Source organism: Rhinopithecus roxellana, chromosome 1 (genome assembly GCF_007565055.1).
Source record: "Rhinopithecus roxellana isolate Shanxi Qingling chromosome 1, ASM756505v1, whole genome shotgun sequence".
NCBI classification, from domain to species: domain Eukaryota; kingdom Metazoa; phylum Chordata; class Mammalia; order Primates; family Cercopithecidae; genus Rhinopithecus; species Rhinopithecus roxellana.
The window spans coordinates 67212960-67233290 of record NC_044549.1 but is presented as its reverse complement, the minus strand read 5'-3'; the positions used below and the strand labels follow the sequence as shown (position 1 = coordinate 67233290).

General features: G+C 36.9%; 1 protein-coding gene across 11 annotated transcripts in view; it reads right to left on the bottom strand.

Moving 5' to 3' along the window:
• The window catches only part of CNTN6 (contactin 6), a 304648-nt gene that overhangs the window by 172470 nt on the left and 111847 nt on the right, over positions 1 to 20331 (bottom strand). For all 11 annotated transcript variants that reach the window (XM_010370744.2, XM_010370742.2, XM_010370743.2 and 8 more), the window contains one exon: positions 1642 to 1768. Coding sequence is in view for 7 of the 11 variants with exons in the window: in XM_010370742.2 (XP_010369044.2) it covers positions 1642 to 1768 (127 nt within the window). In the remaining 4 variants the exon portion in view is untranslated. The remainder of the gene's footprint in view (positions 1 to 1641; positions 1769 to 20331) is intronic.

Below are 20331 nucleotides of genomic sequence, written 5' to 3'. Positions count from 1 at the left end.
AAAAAAGGTATAGGAATTCTTATATTCTTTCTCTCCTAACCCCTAGGATCAACCTAATTAGCTCTCAATAATAAAATTACTACTTTAAGTATTAGGTGATCTCAATAAATGTATTAATCAAATTTTCATATATTTAACCATATATTAAACTAATAAGACAGCTCATCATTTGAGAAAAACTAACAAATCAACGAACTCTGAATTGAGTGTCCCGAACTTGTAAAGTGAAGGATCTTCTCCTAACAGATGAGTTTCATTGGTTTGGGTAAGATAAAGACAAGGAAGCTTTAGTATGTGGAATGAGAAGACATGGTTCTTCAGTTCCTTTGTTGTAAAAAGAAGATGCTGAAGTTAGCTCAAAAAAATACAAGATAAGGTAGAACTGCCTTTAGCTTTGAAGTCATTTAGCTAATTAAGTGCATTTAAGTCATTTAATTAATTAATCGAGACAATTTTAGGATCTAAATAATTATACACATCAATAGTGTACTTTTACTGCAAAATAAAATTAGGCTAAACCAGCTTATTTTGTCAAAATGAACTGAAATTGTCACTTTTTGTGTGTATCATTTCAACTTCACATCTAAAAAACAAGACTTAAAAAAATGCTTTTAAAACCCAAAGCTACAAAAGTTTAATATGTATTTTCTTTTCCTGTATTAACACAACATATGAAGTTTCTACCAACTATCTTTATTATTTACCTATGTATATTTATGTATGCATATATTTTTAAATTTGTAAATTCCACCCACAATATGAATCAAATTCTGCCTTTGCTGCAACTTTGTAAATAAGAACAAAAACTTACTGACCCTTTCTCCCTATAATTCCACAAATAATATGTGAGAAACAAATATAGTTTTGTTTTTTTTTTTTCCTTATTTGCCCAGAGTAAAAATTCCCTTTCTGCCTTAAAGGGTACATGGCTGTCTTCAACATATTTTTCTAAAATCAGTATTTTTGGGCCACCAGTGAAGTCACATAATTTTATGTGATGAAATAAATCTAGATATCCATCTTGATTCATTCTTTATAGAACATTTTCATAATCATTGTATATGTAGCAACTGAGGCTGCAGTTCCACGTCGAGGTAGGGGTGGGAAATGCAAAATAAGCTTACATTTTAGTCGTTCAAATTGAGGAAACAAATCTTTCTTTCCTTTCTCTTCATTTTTTTTTTCTTTCTTTTTATCTTTCTTTTCTCCCTGGCTTCCTGTGTTACTTGCTTCCTGTCTTTCTCTCCTCTCTCTCCCTTTTCTCTCTTTCTCTCTCTCCCTCTCTCTCTCTCTCTCTCTCTTTCTCAATTCTGACCATAATATGGCAATGCACGGCACCAATCTCAAGAATTAATGTTCTAAGCAGACCTAATCAGTAAGACAGAGACATAATTATGGTTACCTGGAGCTGATGGGTAGGCGCTTAATTATTGCCTGGAAAGTGGCATGAGGGAACACCCTGGGGTACTGGAAATGCCTATATCTTTATCTGAGTGATTGTCACATGGCTGCATAACCATAGAGAAATTTCTTGAGCTGTACACTACAAATTAGGACATTTTATAAAACACTTTATTTTGTGTATGTTTTGGTTCAGTGACGAAGAATAAAATAGTGTCATGCCCAGAGGTAGGATTTTACCTATAATGAGGTGAAGGGTAACCATTAGCAGCGCATTTCAGGATGACCTCAGATTTTGATAAATCCAAAGGAAAAATGACATCATGTGGCTCCTGAGTAAAAATAGGATGGCTTAAAAGACCATCACCTGGGAAAAGAAAAGAAAAAATCACATAAAAAAAAGAAAAAAGGCCCTGTTTTGAATGCAAGTCTATATTAAATATAAATTCAATACACATATTTAAAATTATTTTATTTTAAAACAATCTCAAATTCACAGAAAATATTATAAAAATTGACAAAGAATTTTTTTCTCTTGTAAACCAGTCCCCTATACCCCAAATTAATTAGTTTATATTTCCAACAAACAAAGGGCATAACACCCACAAAACCAGCAATAACAAGAAATTAAGATTGATTCAGCACTAAACATCTAATCTTCAGGTCCCATTCCCCATTTTTTCTAATAAAATACTTTTTTTGTTGTTTCATTTTTATTGTAGAGACAGTGTCTCACTCTGTCACCCAAGCTAGAGTGCAGTAGTGTGATCGTAGCTTACTGCAGCCTCTAACTCCTGGACTCAAGTGATCCTCCCATCTCAGCCTCTCAAGTAGTTAGAACCACAGGTGCCTGCCACCATGCCTGGCTATACGGAGTCACCTTGTGTTGTCCAAGCAGGTCTCAAACTCCTGACCTCAAGCCATTCTCCTACCTCAGCCTCCCAAAGTGCTGGGATTACAGGCTTAAGCCACTATGTCTGGCTCCCAGTAAAATCTTTTAAACTGAAAGAATCCAGTTGATAATTTTTTTTTTTTTTTTAGACAGGTTGTTATTCTGTTATACAGACTAAAGTTCAGTGGCACAATCACAGCAGCCTCAACCTCCTGGGCTCAGGTGAACCTTCCACCTAGGCTTCCTGGGTTAATTTTTGCCACCATGCCAGTTTAATTTTTGTTTTTTTGTAGAGATGGTGTTTCACCATGTTGCCAGGCTGGTCTTAAAATTCTGGGCTCAAGCATTCCATTCACCTCGGCCTCCCAGTGTGCTGGGATTATAGGCATGACCCACCATGACTGGACTCTCTTAATTATGCCTCTTTAGTCTATTTCTATGCCTCTTTAGTCTATTTCTATCTGAAACAGTTCCCCAGTCTTTCCTTGATTTCCCTGACTTTAACACCTTAGATCACAAGGTGGTTATTTGGTAAAGTTTCACCTAATTTGGGCTTATCTGAACAGTCAGGTATCAATGGCAAGTCACAGACTCTTCCCTGTGGGGGTAGGAGCTATATGCCAAGGGCACATATAATAAAAGGGTCTGTAAAGATGTTTAAAAATAATAATAAAAGCAGTAAAAATTGGCATTAAAATATCACTATAAAAAACACTTCTCCCAGCCAGCAAGTACACTGATCCCATTGTCTTGCCCTCTCTTCCTCTAGCCCCTCCTCCTTTACTGGATACACCAGTGGAGGTAATAAAACACTTTCGTTATAATTCGATTCAGGATGGCGTGCTCTTTACGTTTCATTCTGTCAGGTAGAAGGTTAAGACTTCTATTTGTCCCATTGCTCTTGAAGTTAAATAATCTTTTGACTAAGGTGGTGCCTGTCAAACTTCTCCAGTATAAAAGTATTTTTTTTTTCTTTATAATTAGTGTTTTGTGGCTAGGGACTTTAGACAATGCAAATATGCCTCATTGGACATTTAAACTTTTTATTCATATATTTCTGTGAGGATGACCTGCTTTATCGGTGTGAATTCAAGCTTTCTTATTTTGGTCAATGAGTTATAATACATTTGCTATTTACTCAGTGCTTTCAAATGGCCTGCCCTTTGGCATGTACTTATCATTCTTTGAATTTTTCCTATCTCATACAAGAAAGAGTTCCAGGATTATCTTGTATTTCATGTGCTCTGCCAGCACAGTAGCTGTTGTTGTTGTTGTTGTTGTTGTTAAAAACAAAAACAAAATGGAAAAAACCTGGTTTCCTTTATTCGAGATTGGTATTTAGAGACCATCATGAGAATGCTCAATGTACTCATTTTTATTGAGCTGCTCTTGCCCTGAGCCTCTCAGCAGATTTGTGTGTGTGCATAGATTTTATATGTGTGTGTTGTGTTCATTTATGGTGATTTATAGTTTTCCTCTATTTATATTTGCAACTCCCATTTAGACTGTGAGAACTCTGGTGCCCATTATCTTTGACATATTTATGCATTTGCTCAATTCTCCTGCATGTGACTAGTCTGTTATTACTGTCAGCATCCTCTTCTGCCTGCTCAGGTCCTGATGTCCACTCCCAGTTTTACTCCCACACCTGCCCTGACACCACTTGCTGGGCGGTTCATCCCTCCTCACCTCATTCAGATTCTGATCCTGTTTAGGGTCTGCCTCCAGTGTGGATGCCCTCCTTCACCCCACTCAGGTTCTGACACTTGGTACACACATATTCCTGAATGGATAGCTTTCTCACATCATTCAGATTGCACGGGAGCTCTCTTCCCTCCAGAAACCGCCCTCTTTCTCCTCGGCTCCAAAACCAGACTCCAGGCTTCTGCCTTCAGCACCCTCCCCTAACAATGGAACCCTCCTCCCCCTCCTCAGGCTCTGATACCCTCTGCTAGGCCACCCCACCACAGGCATGGACCTTACTTGGTCTCACCTTACTTGGGCTCTGCCACTCACACCAAGTCACCACTGCCCTAACCCCTGTCCTGCATGGATGCCTCTTTCACCCCACTCAGGTTCCAGCATCTCAGACTGGGCTGTGCGGGCTCTGCTCTCCCACACACACATGGATGCCTACCTCACTCAGCTCCAATTCATGGCATTTGGACTAAATTGCTATGAAAGAAAGGGAAGGGGAAGAGGAGGAGGAAGAGCTTAGTACTCACGTGTAAGGTGAAATTCTGTGGTTTTTATTTTTTAATATCCTGAAAGAAACCAAAATATTTCTTCCCCAAATATTGAGGATTGTTGAGTTAAAGGTACTGAAAAGCCAGGAGAACACCTGGCCTCAGCCTCTGTTTGCTTGATGGCAGGACATCCATGTTTCCTTCCTGGAGACAGCACTTGCTATCAGCCCAGAGAAGGCACCAGCAGGTACCAGAGGAATCTGAGAACAGATTTTACTATCCTCTGACATTTTCCCACCTTTTAAAGAACTAAAACTGTTCTTTCCTTTGCCTTGTTACTATGTAGAATTTATGGCTTTTTGATAAAATATTATTGAAACATCACCCCAAGCCACTGCCTTGAGAGAAATGCCTTTGAATTGAGGTCTCTTGGTATGATGGGTCCAGCATGTGTTAACACATTTCTGCTTTTCTTTTGTTAATTTGATTTTTGTTTGTAGGAGAGTGTCTCAACTAAACACGTAAAAAGGGAAATAAAAGAAATTATGTTTTCTCCCCTACAGTGCATTGTGCATCGAGCGTAAACCTGATCATGTTAGGACTTAATCTGAAGTCCAGTCTGTAATTCTCATAATTGTACTTGAGTGATATGTGAGGTTGCTTCTCCTATATTAACCCGTAGTCATTTCCTTCTATATCAACCACAGCACTAAAGAACCTCAAAGTTGGAAGATCTTTTACAGACCATTCAGGTGAGACTTCTTGGTTGGAAAGACAATAGAGCTACTGGTTAAGAATGTGTGCTCTGGAATCAAATGGGCCTCAGGGGATTTAAGCAATCTTCTGTGTCCTTGTTATTAAAATAGATGCAATGTCTGTATCAGATGGTTGTTTTGAGATTTAATAATATATTGTTTATAAAATATGTCACATTGTGCCTCATAATGAGTAGATATATAGTCATCAAATTATGACAATCATCAGCATCACCATCATCATCCATCATCATTAGTACAGAGAAGGAAATTGAAACCCAGGAAGTTGAATCATCTTTTCCAAATTTACCATCTGTCTTAAGAGAGAGCAAGAGACTAAACTTTAGTTTCCTGATTCCCTCTCTGTTGTTTTCACCATACACTCAGATCTGCTACCATACCATTAGTCTTCTAAAATATTTGCAATTGGGTAAAATAAGTTCTTTTATTAACTTCATCTTAAAATTGTAATTTCGGTACCTCACATCACTGACATGGGAGTGTAGATAGATAGAGGTTCTAATTCTAGCCTAGTCAGTTACTGGCTCCTCAGTGCTGGACAAGTTACTTTACCACTCTTGTTCTCTGATTTCTCAGCTGTTAAAGGAGGATGCTATGTCGTATATCTTAGTGTTCCTGTAAATGATAATTGAGCAAGTGGATTGAAGATGCTTTACCGACTTTTCTTACATCAATGCCTAATGAAATGTGCGAGACATTGTGAGTACAAATAACAAACAAACAGAAATTAACAATGCCTGAAAAGAAAAGGAATGTATCCTGACAAAATTACTTAAAGAAAAAAACCAAAAACAACTGTGGAATAAAAACAGTCTGGTCAGGCTCAGAGAAGGGAAGGAGTTCTTGATTTCCTAATGTCCTCAAACCCTATAGAAATTACTGGTGAAATAACACCATTCTGAGAATTCTCATTATAACTTCTGAATCTGGAGATAAGCAGATTCGTAGGTACATAGACGGAAGGGTCTTATCTTTTTCTTTTACCTCTTCCTGGCTGAAGAGCAATGAAAAGGACTTCTGGGCAACAATAACAACAACAACAAAAGGTAAAGTGGGGGAAATATGGATAGTAAACTTGACTCTATTTAACCAGTTAATAATGTCATGCCCATGCACTCAGGGGTGAAGCCTCTGAAGCCCATTAGAAAGGTACTGCATCTTCCAGTGAAGTATACTCATGTCTCTTCCAACAATAATCTTGCTACAATTCATTAAAAAATAAATCTTAGGATAGAGAGAAGCACCCAGGTATCCCAAAGAGGCTGAACTTTTCTTGGCTCCATCATTCTCTCAGGCTACAAAACATGGGTACTCACGATATATCCCGTCTCCAAACTGGAACTAAGAAGGAGAAGAAAAAATGTTCCCAGATATAATAAAAAGAAAGTTCAAAAATATATATTTCCCCATTAACTAAAAAGTGAATTTTCTGTACACAATCTCTCAAGCATGAACAATATGCTCAAAACGGTTTTATGCTATAGAATAAGAACATGAGTTTTTAAAAATAGTATAACAATGTCAGTATGAAAAAAATACACAGACAATAGAACCAGATAAATTTGGAGACCGTGAACCTAAGGATGCAAATTGTAACCCAGGCAGCATCAATAAATAACAAATAAATCAATTGGAATAGGCAAGCAACAAAACAAACACCCACTGAAAGTCACATTACTGCTATAATGTTTTGAGATGATTGCAATTATCTCACATCATTTGAAAAAAGCACAGATAATATAACAATGAGGAGAAGGTAATGGATAAGAAACATAGATGAAGATGATTCAACATAAAGATCCTTGATGTCACTGAGTTACAGAATCAAACACATGTCTCAGTAAATACCATTAAGAAATTTTGAGAGCGAGGCTGGATACCATAGGGAGACCCTGTCTCTACCAAAAACAAAAAGAAAAGAAAAACTAGCAGTGGTGGGTGCCTGTAGTCCCAGCTATGCAGTGGGAGAATCTCTTGAGCTCAGGGATTTGAGGCTGCAGTGAACTATGATCACACTGCTGTACTATGACCTGGGTGACAGAGCAAGACCCCATCACACACACATAAGCACACAGAGTGAAAGAGAAAACTCAGAATAAGCTGGGATTTGAAACAGTGCCATTTTATACCAGAAAACAAAATGCATTTTCAAATACTTCTGCTTTAAGAGTATATTTGGGAATAAGTATGGTGTTGGTATTTTTGAGCCACTGTAACAATTAGTGAGTAATTGTATTGAAAACACATACTACTATACAATCACCAATGATTATAACGGTACTCTCTACAAAATGTTTTATTAGAGAGGCTGGGCATGGTGGCTCATATCTGTAATCCCTGCACTTTGGGAGGCCAAGACAGGCAGATTGCTTGAGTCCAGGAATTCAAGACCTTATCTCAAAAAAAAAAAAATGTTTTATTTGGCAGTAAGACAAGAACATTGGAATAGGTGGACACTGAAAAATAAGTGTTTCTAAGTGATAATTAAATAAAAATTGTACAATATTGTTGAAAATGCATATAGGGTTCTGCCCTACCTTTCTTCTATGGAATTAAAAAGTTAATTGCATTATCTGACTACAATATTAGATCTAACCTACCAGTATCTAACGTTTATTATCATTCCCTAAATACTGAGAACTTTTTATTCTAATGCAGTCACATTCTGGCATTTCTGAATGGCCCATGAACCATTTCATAGGGAAGTAGCTCTTAAACTATGGAGATCCTTAAAGGCATGTTCAATCTGCTTTCGGCCATTCTTTGGGCCATGGCTGACTGGACGAGAAGTGAATATGTTCTTCTTGGGCTCTTGTGTTTTTCTCTCCCAAGAATTTAGATACAATATTAAGAGATGCTGGTCTCTGCTGGTTGCTTGAGCAGAGATGAGGATGTTCATAACTCTTATAATATCCATCATCCATAAAACTCACAAAGAGGTAGAGAATACCAGTCTACAGAAAGGCAGATAAGTAGATGGTAGAGAGAGAGGGTGGAGGAACAGAATGATGGAGAGAATGACTAATTTAGAGAAAGACTTTATTCCCTGAATTTTTAGATCTTTGGTTTCATCTAGTGAGATCTGCCTCTAGGTTACATGAACCACTAACTGCATGGTTTCTGTTTCTTACAACTAAAACAGCTTTAGAAAGACAGCTTTAAATAAACCATAGAAAGGGACCAGTGTTTTGCTGCTTTTCCTCTCCAGGGCTTTTAGAGGAAATCATAAGGGGAAACTCACATACATTAGAAAGCCTGTATCTAAAAGAACACAGAACTAAAAGTCATATTATTTTTGGTTCTACCTGAATCACATTGTATGAGCATGGGCAAATTTCAGGTTTCACTCAGGGATAAGACTAGAGAGCTCCAAGATCATACCCAGATATAAAGTACCTAAGATCTTTCTGTGTTAGAATTTTGTCCTTCCCAATATATTTCCCCAACCCAGCTCCAGGAACCTCCAGAATATCTTCTACTGCAGAAGTCTAATTTGCACAAATGTTGCAATGCCTTTGAGGATTTTCCATTTTTGTGAGTTGGGGCTATGAGCTGGGACATTGCATATTGGTTAGGCAGCTGATGAAAGGAAGAACCTGGAAGTCAGTGGGTCAGCAGTGGGTCATATTTACACTGAATGGTGGGGAAAGTCCCCCAGGGCATGCGAGGGTCACTGAAAAAGTATTCTTATGAGGAAAATGCCATTAAAAAGCAAATAAAAAACATCATTCCAGACCAAGAAAGATACTAGGGAAGTAAGAAAATGTTTTATATTTTAATAACTTTAATGGCAATTTTGTTCTGCCTTTTGAACAAGGGACCTCACATGTTCATTTTGTATTGGGGTCTGCAAATAATGTAGTTGAACCTGACTAAAACTTAAAGACATTAAATAATTAGCTCAAAATCACATCCTTATTAATAGTCCAGAGCTGGCATTCAAATCCAGGTTTGACTCCAAGTCCAGAGTGACACAAATTATACATCCACTTGAGTTCCGCATACTTTCAGTACTATAAAAGCTCTACCCTCCCTGATTTATTTTTCTTCTATTACCAAGCTTCTACTTTAGTTTTTCAAGCTCATACTCTTTAACCTGTAGAGCTTAACCTAGACTAAACTCACTTAATATCTTTCTTGGAATGCAGGTTCTATAAAGAGTTAAGCCTTTTTTCCTTTCCTTTCCTTTCCTTTCCTTTCCTTTCCTTTCCTTTCCTTTCCTTTCCTTTCCTTTCCTTTCCTTTCCTTTCCTTTCCTTTCCTTTCCTTTCCTTTCCTTTCCTTTCCTTTCCTTTCCTTTCCTTTCCTTTCCTTTCCTTTCCTTTCCTTTCCTTTCCTTTCCTTTCCTTTCCTTTCCTTTCCTTTCCTTTCCTTTCCTTTCCTTTCCTTTCCTTTCCTTTCCTTTCCTTTCCTTTCTTCCTTCCTCCTCCCCTTACCACATGTATCTATCTTTTGTCAATTTTCTTTACACTTCCAGTCAAGTCACAAAATTTTAAAATAGAAAAAATACTTAGAGAAATATTTGCCTAATTTACAGAAACAACAACAACAACAACAAACATAAAAAGTAATTCTAGAGGGGTCAAGTGTCCTATTTAAGAACTAGAGGCAGACCGGAGTTTTAAATCAGAAGACCAAGCTCTGAACTGAGATCTCACTACCTGTTGATGTTTAGATTTTGAAGGGTTTTATGCAGTGAAGATATGTCAGACTTATTTTATAGGAGAAAGAAAAAAGGAAAAAAAGTAAACTTTGTCAGCTATGTTCAAAAATAAAGATGATAAAGCTAGAGTTTTAAAAATAGTTATGAAATTATTATACTAGTGTAAGTAGAGATATACATCTTACTAAGGTGGTGGGAGCAAGAACTGAAAGCAACGGTAAAAGGTGATTTGCCAATTAACTGAATGTGGGAGCATGATTAAAGGAAAAGGAAACAGTAAGGATTGCTCAGAGATTTGTTGTTTTTCAACACAGAGGAATAAAGAAAAGAGGAATGTTTGTCCTAGAAAAAAATACTAATGCAGATATAAAGATATTTATGGGCACTGGAGCTTACAGGCTTAGCTGTCCAACTAACAACTGGAGACACTGATGTTGCTCAGTATTAAGGGCTGGGATGGGAGACTGATTTTTGAATTGTTGCTTTTTAAATTGTAATAAAAAGAAATTTTTATTGTAATAATCATTTGATAATACTTTCAACAAATGTATTTGGAATTGTTTCGAAGATATATGTTCAAAATAGCTTGAACATCAAGCATCAGTTAGATTCAAGCCATACTTGAAATCAGCACTCATTTCACAAGATGCAAAGCTGAACTGTGTCTATGGACTGGACACTCAGTGGCCTCTTACTCTGCAACACTGAAGATGTGAAGAAGAGGAGCTGCACAGTCAGTCACCTGACAGTGGCCATGCTTGTTGTTTCTTACATGCAGTAGACATTTGTGAAGATGATTCTTAATGTGAAGGCAGCTTTTAACATAATGGAGTCATTCTGGTTGTTTTTATGTTACTCTAGCAGAATGAACTAATGGTATATGCATGGTGTAAAGTTGAAGATCTGCAGTATTTCAGTCCAGTCAGACATCTATGGTGACCTTATGATTTGAGGTTAAGCATTAAACCTGCCTGAAATGTATATGGCATATTGGAAGTGGCATGCAGATCATAAAGTAAATTATAATAAGAAGAGTTCATTAGCATATATTTCACATTCTGTTGATCTCTTTAGGTTAAAGCCAGACTAAAATAAAATTCTACATCATTGCTTATCTAGATATTGCCAGCACACAGTGATAAATCCAACATAAGTAAACTCAACCAACTTTTATTAGCTCTAACTCTGTGTTGAACCTTCTTTATGCACTGACAATGCAAAAATAAATAAGTGGATTGCATTCAAGAAGCTGACACTCAAATAAGAGTAATTTGGGAGCATAGTAAGTACCAGGAATAAAGTTAAACTTGTACATGAATTATCTTATTTGGTCCTTTCGAGAACTCTGTGAGGCAGATTTTAGTATTTCCATTTCAAAGATGAAGAAAATGAGGTTTAGAGAATGGAAATAACTTGCTCTATATCAAATGGCTAAAGAGCAGTGAGGCTCAATTTTGAATGTAGGCAAACTGACTCCAGAACTCATACTGTAAATCACTATGATATATACTCCAGAAAAGGAAGCCAATAAGAAAACAATTAACAAACTATAATATTACAGGATAAGTGTTACGCCAAAAGTATAAAAATAATTTTAAAGGAGCCCAGAGGAGGAAGCACTCAATTCTACCTAGAGGTTTTGGAAAAATGCCAAAAAAGGCAACATTTGAGCTACGTGTAAAAGAATGAAAATAACAATGCCATTGAAACAGAAATTATAGTAAGGAAGTTCTAAGAAGAAGAATAGCTTGAATAAAGATATGAAAATACCTGTCATTCGAAAGAATATAACCAGTCTGGAAGGTGGGAGAGTCATGAAATAGAAAGATGGAATGGTAGATTTAGAACAGTTTTGAAGGACCTTAAATGACACGACAGAGGTTTGAATTTGATCTGTAAACAGTTAGAAAACATGGAAGTGTTTTCAGTTTTAAGCAAGATTATGATATGTTTAGATCTATGACTCACAGGAGGAAGGGTGGGGCAAGAGAAACCACAGATCAAGGAGATTATTTATCAAACATTTGAAAACACTGAGATAATTGGGCATTGTCGGTAGGAATAAAGAGAACAAGAATGATGTGAGAACTATTTTGAAGGATGTAGGCACAATAGCAACAAAATATTAGAAATGATTTGATGTGAGGAAAGAGGCAAAGACAACATTAAAGATTACTCTGAGTTAGCTATTGGGGTTGAATGCAAGAATGCATGTATGTTAAAGTCCTTACCTGTTAAAGGAAGAAAGAGAAGAGAAAGATGAGGAGCAGTGAGAATGAAAAAAGATGAGAAAGGAGATATAAAGTTAATTTATTTTTTATTCATTTACTGAACAATCATTTATTTGTGGGATTACTATGTGCAAGAATCATCTTAGAGCCTGAAAATACAGCAATGAACAAAACAGATAACTTTGAGTCTGTGACAGAGCTTGTATTCTAATTGAGGGAGGCATAAGATAAATGAACAAATAAACAGATGGCATAAGAGATTGTTGTGAGTGCTATGGAGAAAGATAAAGGGTAAGGGAGCTAGAAATGCTGAAGTGAGGTGTTAGTTTATAAAAGGCAGTGAAGGAAGGCATCACTGGTCTGGTGACATCTGAACAGAGATCTAAGGAAAAGTGGATAATAAAACATGCACTGAGAAAAATTCTAGGCAGAGGAACAGCAAGTGTCAAACCCCTGAGGCTGAAAGCATGGATATCATTTAAGCGAAAATAATGGTGACTGGGACCAAAGTATTTGTGGTATAGATGTATAATAATTGGATTCTAGATTTCCTTTTGTATATTCAAGCAATGAGATTTGTAATATGTTGGATAAAAATTTGGAAATCATGAACGAGTATAAGGTATTCAACCTAAGGAGATGGAGGGATAGGTTTTCCATTTTCTGGGGAGAGAAAACACTCACGTAGAACAGTTTGCTTGTGCTGGGGGTTGGGAGGAGGATCAAGAGTTTGGTTTTATAAATGTTGAATTTGAGGTTTCTGTTAGACTTTCTACTAAAATATCTAAGGTGGCATCCAATAGATGAATCTGGAGTTCTGGAGATAATTATCAACTGAAGGTATATGCATTTGAAGGTCATCGGATTGAGTGTATACAAAGCAAAACAAACTAACAAAAGACCCCAAACTCATCCTGAAGACACAGAACAACTAAAGATCACACTGGTGAGGAGGAACAATAGCCAGTGTTGTAGGAGTGTCCTATGAGAGTGATGGACTAGAATCTAAAATTAAAGAAGCTGAATGGTCAGCTTTGACAAATAGGGAAGATAGGCAAATAAGATGAGGGAAAAACATACCACTGCTTTTAGCAATGTGAAAGAGGTTACTAAGGACCTAGCAAGAGTTGCTGAGTGGAGTGTACATCCTGAATGGAGTTAGGATATGGAGCGTGTGAAGAGAGGAATTGAAGACAATGAATTTGAAAAAAAAATTTCTATGGAGTTTCTCATAAAAGGGTCTAGAGAAATAGGGTTATACTACAGGAAGACATGGGGTCAATGGTGCATTTGGTTGAGATGGGATACTACATTATATTGACATCATTCTGGGCATGACTCAGTTGCATGAGAACATGATGATACAGGAGAGAGAGAGGACAATATCTTGAGTGACACCTTGGAGGCGATGGGGAGGCATTGAGTTCACAGTGTAGAGGTTGGCCTTAGAAAGAAAGCTTCCATCCACAGTAACAGGAAGGAAGGCAGAGTAAGTGGAGACAGATGGAAAATACACTGATGCCTGTGGGGTGGAAAGCAAGTTAAAATTATCTTCTGATTTTTTTCTTATTTCCCTGGGAAGTAGGAAGATCATCAGCTGAGACAGATGATAGGAGAGGAAGTATGGGAGGTTTAAGAGGGATGTATGTGTGAAATGATCTTCAGAAGAATGAGAAAGTATTTGGACTAGAGATATGTGATAGGACACATCAGGAAAACTTGTGAAAATTTCAATATGGACATGGAAAGATTGCAGAGTACCCTGCCTAGTTCACTTTTTATAAGATTAACCCTGCCTTTCAATGACTCTTAACAACTTTACAACAATGTAAAGACAAGAAAACTATTAAGAATGCAAATAATTTTGGGTCATTGAAATGCAAATAAACTGTGTCCAATGAAATGCAGGTGATTATTTTTCCCTAATGGATAAGCCAAACTATTTGCTTGTTTGTTTTTGTAACAGTTTTCTTATAATTCACATACCATCCACTTTACCCATGGTAAGCCTGTTCTGAATCTATTTATATATTTATTTTAGCATTCCTTATCACCTACACATGTGTGGTACTTTGGATTCTTCTTTGAACAAGTTGCAACATTTTACTGATCCCTTCATTAATCAGTGAGTTAAACAAAATCTTTCATGTGTTCATTTACATTTGTTTGAGATTGATGACTTTGCCATTTTAAAAACAATCATACAACATGTTAAATTTGGATTTTGTGGGGGACTTGTAGATGTAGATAGGTAGCTACAAGCATGAGTCTGGTTGGGGAAAGAGACCAAATTTGATGGTATTGCTTTATAAAAGGCAGTAACAGCATGAAATTGAATAAAAAGAAAGCTAAGGATGAAAACCAAAGACCATCAACATCTAGGGAATTGACAAAAGAGAGAAAACAGTCAAAGGTTCTGAGGAAGATCTGCATGAAAAGTTGAGACTGTTTTGCCAGAGCACCATTGTACTATTTTTCTATTGTTGCCATAACAAATTACCTCAAACTCAATGGTGTAAAACAACACAATTTTACTGTCTTATAGTTTTGTAGGTTTGAATTCCAAAATGGTTCTCACTGAACTCAAATCAAGGTGTCATCAGGGCTGAATTTCCTAGAGGCTCTGGAGTGAAATCCGTTTCCTTGCCTTATATGGCTTCTAGAGGTTGCCCACATTCATCGGCTTGTGGACACCTTTCTCTGTGTTTAAAATCAGGAACAAAATGTTGAGTCCTTCTCACATTAAATTACTCAACTATTCCTCCATAGTCATATTTTCCTTTGGTCCTTTTTCTCCCTCCCTCTTCTACTTCAAAGGCCTCCCCAGCTAATTCAAAATAATCTCTTTATATTAGCAACCTTAATTCCATCTTTAACCTTAGTTTCCCTTTGTCTTGTAATCTCACATTTTCCAGTGATTAGAATATTGACATCTTGGGGGCCAGTATTCTGCCTACCCCATCCATCATATGGGAGGCCAAAACAGGAGAGTTTTTAACAAGGAGGATATAGTTAAGAGTTATATTGGTTACATATGTTAAGAGTTATATATGTTAGAGAGTGACAGTGAAAAACAAGAGCAACAGCAATAAGGCACTAATGTTGATCATGAGAAAGTCTCTTGTTTCTTCTTTGGGAGAAATTTCACTCTCAAATCAAGATGAATTGAGACATAAAGGCTAAGCTTGAGATAAACTGAGGACTGAAATAAAACTACAGAATGGTATACAGGTTACTCTATAAAGAAGTCAGACAGCAAAAAGAAGTGAGAGATGAGCAGAAACAACAGCAGGACCTAGAGAAATTGTTTGCATGTATGTATTTCAGTTTTGATTATTTATCTTTTTAAGATGAAAGAGAGAAGCGAGAAGCCTATTTGTACATTGACACTGAGGGACCAACTAAGCAGGAAACTCAGGTTCTTTCTTTTGAATTTCTGGGTGTTTGACCCTATTACTTTCCCAATTTTAGAACACTTCAACATTAACCTTTGAAAAATAACAGCCCCTTTGGGGAGCAGGAGGCCAATAAAAAGTTCAGAGCTCAAAAAAAAAAAAAAAAAAAAAAAAAAAAAAAAAAAGAAAAATAACAGCATACTGTCAAGTACACAAAACAACTAAAAGCGCTTTTAAAAAACGTCCCAGAGTAAAGATGCTAGAAACCCTGAAAAAACTTTTATAATCATTGAGATATTACAGTGTGGTCCATTGGCTCCTCTTTGAGATAAGATTGTGTCTCTCTGAATTGTCATTGGCTCTGTATATATATACGAATAACAGAAACATTTAGAAAAAGTAAATACAGTCATGAGTGGCTTAACAATGAAAATGCATTCTGAGAAATGTGTCATTAGGCAATTTTGTCATTGTGGGAACATCACAGAGTGCACTTACCCAAACCCAGACAGTACAGCCTGCTACGCACCTAGGCTGTGTGGTACACAGCCTATTGCTTCTAGGCTACAAACCTGCACAGCCAGCATGTTACTGTACTGAGTACTGTAGACAACTGCAACACAGTGGGAAGTATTTGTGTATCTAAACATACCTATACATAGAAAAGGTATTATAATACTAAGGAACCACCATCTCATGGGGGGAGTCAGTCATTGACCAAAATGTCATTATGCGGTGCATGACTGCAAATAACTGACGAGAATACTCTAAAAAAAATCTGGAATGGCAAACATACATATGCACCCCTAGCGTGCATTATTTGATGATAACAGACATAATTTTGCCACGATGGTTTCACTGCTAAGCATGCCAGTCCATCAACACTGCTTCATGTTTATTGTCAACATAAATATCTTAATGAAATCAATGCATTTGGGTTAAATGTCTCCCAGGTGGCCTCCTTTGGAAAGCTAAGATCGTACCTCATTCTCATGTATATCATCAATGGTTTTCTGCCTTCTTAAGTTGAATTCTATCCCTCATTCCTGTCACGTACTTCTCCTGCCCCATGTGCCATGCAAAAATGCCACCAAATTTGTCAGAAAAGATTTGCCCTTTGTGAAACTAGCCTGATTAAGTTTTATCAGCTCATATCTCTCTGGATGTTTGGTAACCTCATTTCTTATTACTGTCTCAGAGATCTTGCCTACAGCCAAGGGCAAATCTGCTCATTTATAATTTCCTGGTTCTTTACGAGCTCTTTTCTCGCAGATGGGGGCAGGTATTTTTATTTTTGTTTAGCCTCTGTCTGTAACTGTGGGACAGTTTTGCTACTGTTGTTCTCATTTTTCTTTAAAACTAACATATTTATAAATAAATTGATTTTTTTGAGTGGAACTCAATGAAAGCATCTCATAAATTAAAATTATGGGCTTATAAAACCTCTTACATATTTCCTGTACTTGGTAAAGTTATCTTTCTTATCAAGAAATGCTCCTTATCATGCTGAGAGTGGATGATCAGTTATTCACCCTATTACTCTCTTGCTACATCAGTTTAAACTTCATAAACACCATAATTATACTAGACTGAATTCAAATATGAAATAAGAAAATGAAATAGCATCCCGTTCTTCATTATGCTATATTATCTTCCTCTTGATATAAAGATAAAATGACAGGGAGAGTTTACGGAGATGACAAACATGAGGAAGTTCATTTTTTTTTTTTTTTTCAGACTCACACTCAACATTTTTGTTTTCTTTTATGAATAGGAAAACTGGTTCATTCCCTGTGTGAGAAAAGCCCTTGACATTTACTGTTTATTCCTTCAAGGTTCAGTTGGTTCTGAATTTGGGTTCCTGTCTTTCTTACTTCAATGTTTGAACACAAATAGTTTCCCTGAGTTGTTACATTGACTTTGTAAAAATTTTATTTTTTTTTTAATTTTTCGTGAGACAGAGTCTCGCTCTGTCGCCCAGACTGGAGTGCAGTGGCGAGATCTCGGCTCACTGCAAGCTCTGCCTCCCAGGTTCACGCCATTCTCCTGCCTCAGTCTCCTGAGCAGCTGGGACTACAGGCACCCACCACCACGCCCAGCCGATTTCTTGTATTTTTTTAGTAAAGATGGGGTTTCACCGTGTTAGCCAGGATGGTCTCCATCTCCTGACCTCGTGATCTGCCCGCCTTGGCCTCCCAAAGTGCTGGGATTACAGGCGTGAACCACTGTGCCCAGCCCAAACATTTTACAGCTGAGTATGCATCAGGCTTTTCCTTCTCCTCATTCCTAATCATGCACTCTTTCTTTGTGTTCTTTTATCAACATGTTTCTATGTTTTTCACCATAGGGGAACAGTTAGACAAGAGAAATATGTGACACTTCCCAGTGCCATGAACTGGCAAGAAAATGCAGGAAAAAGTTTTATTTACTCAACTAGCATTTTTTAAAGATTAAGATTATTGTTTTATGCCATTATAAATGTAATGGATGCTTATTATGGAATATTTGCAAGACTTGGAAAAATGGAGAAAAAATACCCAATTTTTACATTGCAAAATAATTACTGTTAGGATATTTGCACCCATAATTCCAGGATTTTTCGTCTATACTATCCCATCAATTTTTAATCCCTGCTGTTATTCGGTTAACAGTATAACACAGAGATTTCTCTGCTATTAATTGGTCCTTGTGAATTTTTATTTTTAATGGAATAATATGTTTCAGAAGGTTCCTAACAATCCATCACATGACTGATAAGTCTAAATGAAATGAAAATGTTTGTGTGGCTCCATATTTCTGTTTTCCATGATAAATAATGCAATAATAAATGTTTTTTCCTAAATTTAGAATTACTTTCTTAGCAAAATTTTCTAGAAGTGGAATTATTGGATTTAAGGGAATTGATGATGGGGGTTTTCTAATAATTACAGCTAATTTTATCTAATTGAATCTTGTAAGATTCAGGGAGTGTTTTTCAGTGCAAATGGTAATTAAGCTGGGATATGAAAAATGAGGATGATGATGATATTTTTGACAACTCTATGTAACAACTTGGCGTTTATTATCCGATTCTAATCTCAACAAAACTCCATGAGAAAAAAAGCTAATTTTCCCGTTTCATGGAGGGGAGAATTTAAAACCATTCAGTCAAACATTAGAAGCTGTGATGCTAACCCAATCATAGGGAAATAAAGAGCGAATTGATTCTTTTAGAAAGAGAATAGGGGGCTGAGCATGGTGGCTCACTCCTATAATCCCAGCACTTTGGGAGGCCAAAGTGAGTGGATCACTTGAACTCAGGAGTTTGAGACCAGCCTGGGCAGCATGGTAAAACCCTGTCTCCACAAAAAATACACACACACACAAAATATTAGCTGGGCGTGGTGAAAGGGGAAAACAAAAAGAAAGAAAAGAAAGAAAGAAAGAAGGAAAGAAAGAGAGAAAGAAAGAAAGAAAGAGAGAGAGAGAGAAAGAGAGAAAGAGAAAGAGAAAGAAAGAGAAAGAGAAAGAAAGGGAAAGAAAGAAAGAGAAAGAAAGGGAAAGAAAGAAAGAAAGAAAGAGTATAGGGTAAGTAAATGCATATGCCTTGAGAGAAATAAAGGAGTATTTAGAGAAGTCAAGTTAATCTTCTTAAGAAAAAGTCGACAAGAAGTGGGGCTAGAGAGATAACCAAAGTGACATGAAGTTATTTTGAGCCTCCTTAAAGAATGAGGAAGTAATCCTGAAGGCTTTGGGAGACATACATTTTACTTAAGTCTGTGATCACATTTACAATTTGGAAAACATGTCCAAACTCTGTATACACATATGCATAGGAAGTAGAAGCTGCCATGCTTGCATTTATGGAGCTTAAAAAAGAGAGTCCAGTTATGAGCTATGAGTCAGTGTTCAGAAGAGAAGAAACTAGACTCAGGTCAAATCTAGTCTTTTCTTTATTTGCCTGCCAGACCCCAAAGGGTCCAAATGCCTCTGGCTTCCTTTGATGCCATGGCATTGGCTGTTCTTACTGGAGCTTTAGAGGTATCACAGGTGGCCTCCGTCCACCAAGATTCACCTACACAGTGAAACCAAGCCCATGCAGTGCTCAGTAGATGCAGCTCTCCAAAGAGCTGAATTAAAAATATGTGCTGAGCCGGGCACGGTGGCTTATGCCTGTAGTCCGGGCAGTTTGGGAAGCTGAGGCAGGCAGATATCTTCAGGCCAATAGTTTGAGACCAGTTTGGCCAACATGGTGAAACCCCATCTCTACTAACAGTACAAAAATTAGCCACATGTGGTGGCACACACTTGTAATCCCACCTACTCGTGAGACTGAAGTAGGAGAGTCACTTGAACCCAGGAAGTGAATATTGCAGTGAGCAGATATTGAACCACTGCACTCCAGCCTCAGCAACAGAGCGAGACTCCATCTTAAAAAATGTATATAGATATGTCTAAAAAAAAGACATATATATATATGTCTGAAATGTCTGAAAAAAGACATATATAATATATATATGTCTCAAAACAAAATTTTCTAGCTCTTTATCTATGAAAATGTAGGCCTTTATCTTAATTTTCCATACAGATTTCAAAGCTAAGCAGAGTGAAAAACTTAATTTTAGTAAACATTGCTATTGTCTTTGTCTATTATTTATTTTATTTGTTTTTTTTGGTGGTAGCATGGAAGAAGTTGACTGTTTAAGAAACTTTTCACAAACACCAAAATGATTCACAAGTGGCAAGTACTTATATTGACAAGAACACAAGTGATAATACAAAATATAATGGAGAGTTTTCTTTTTAGCC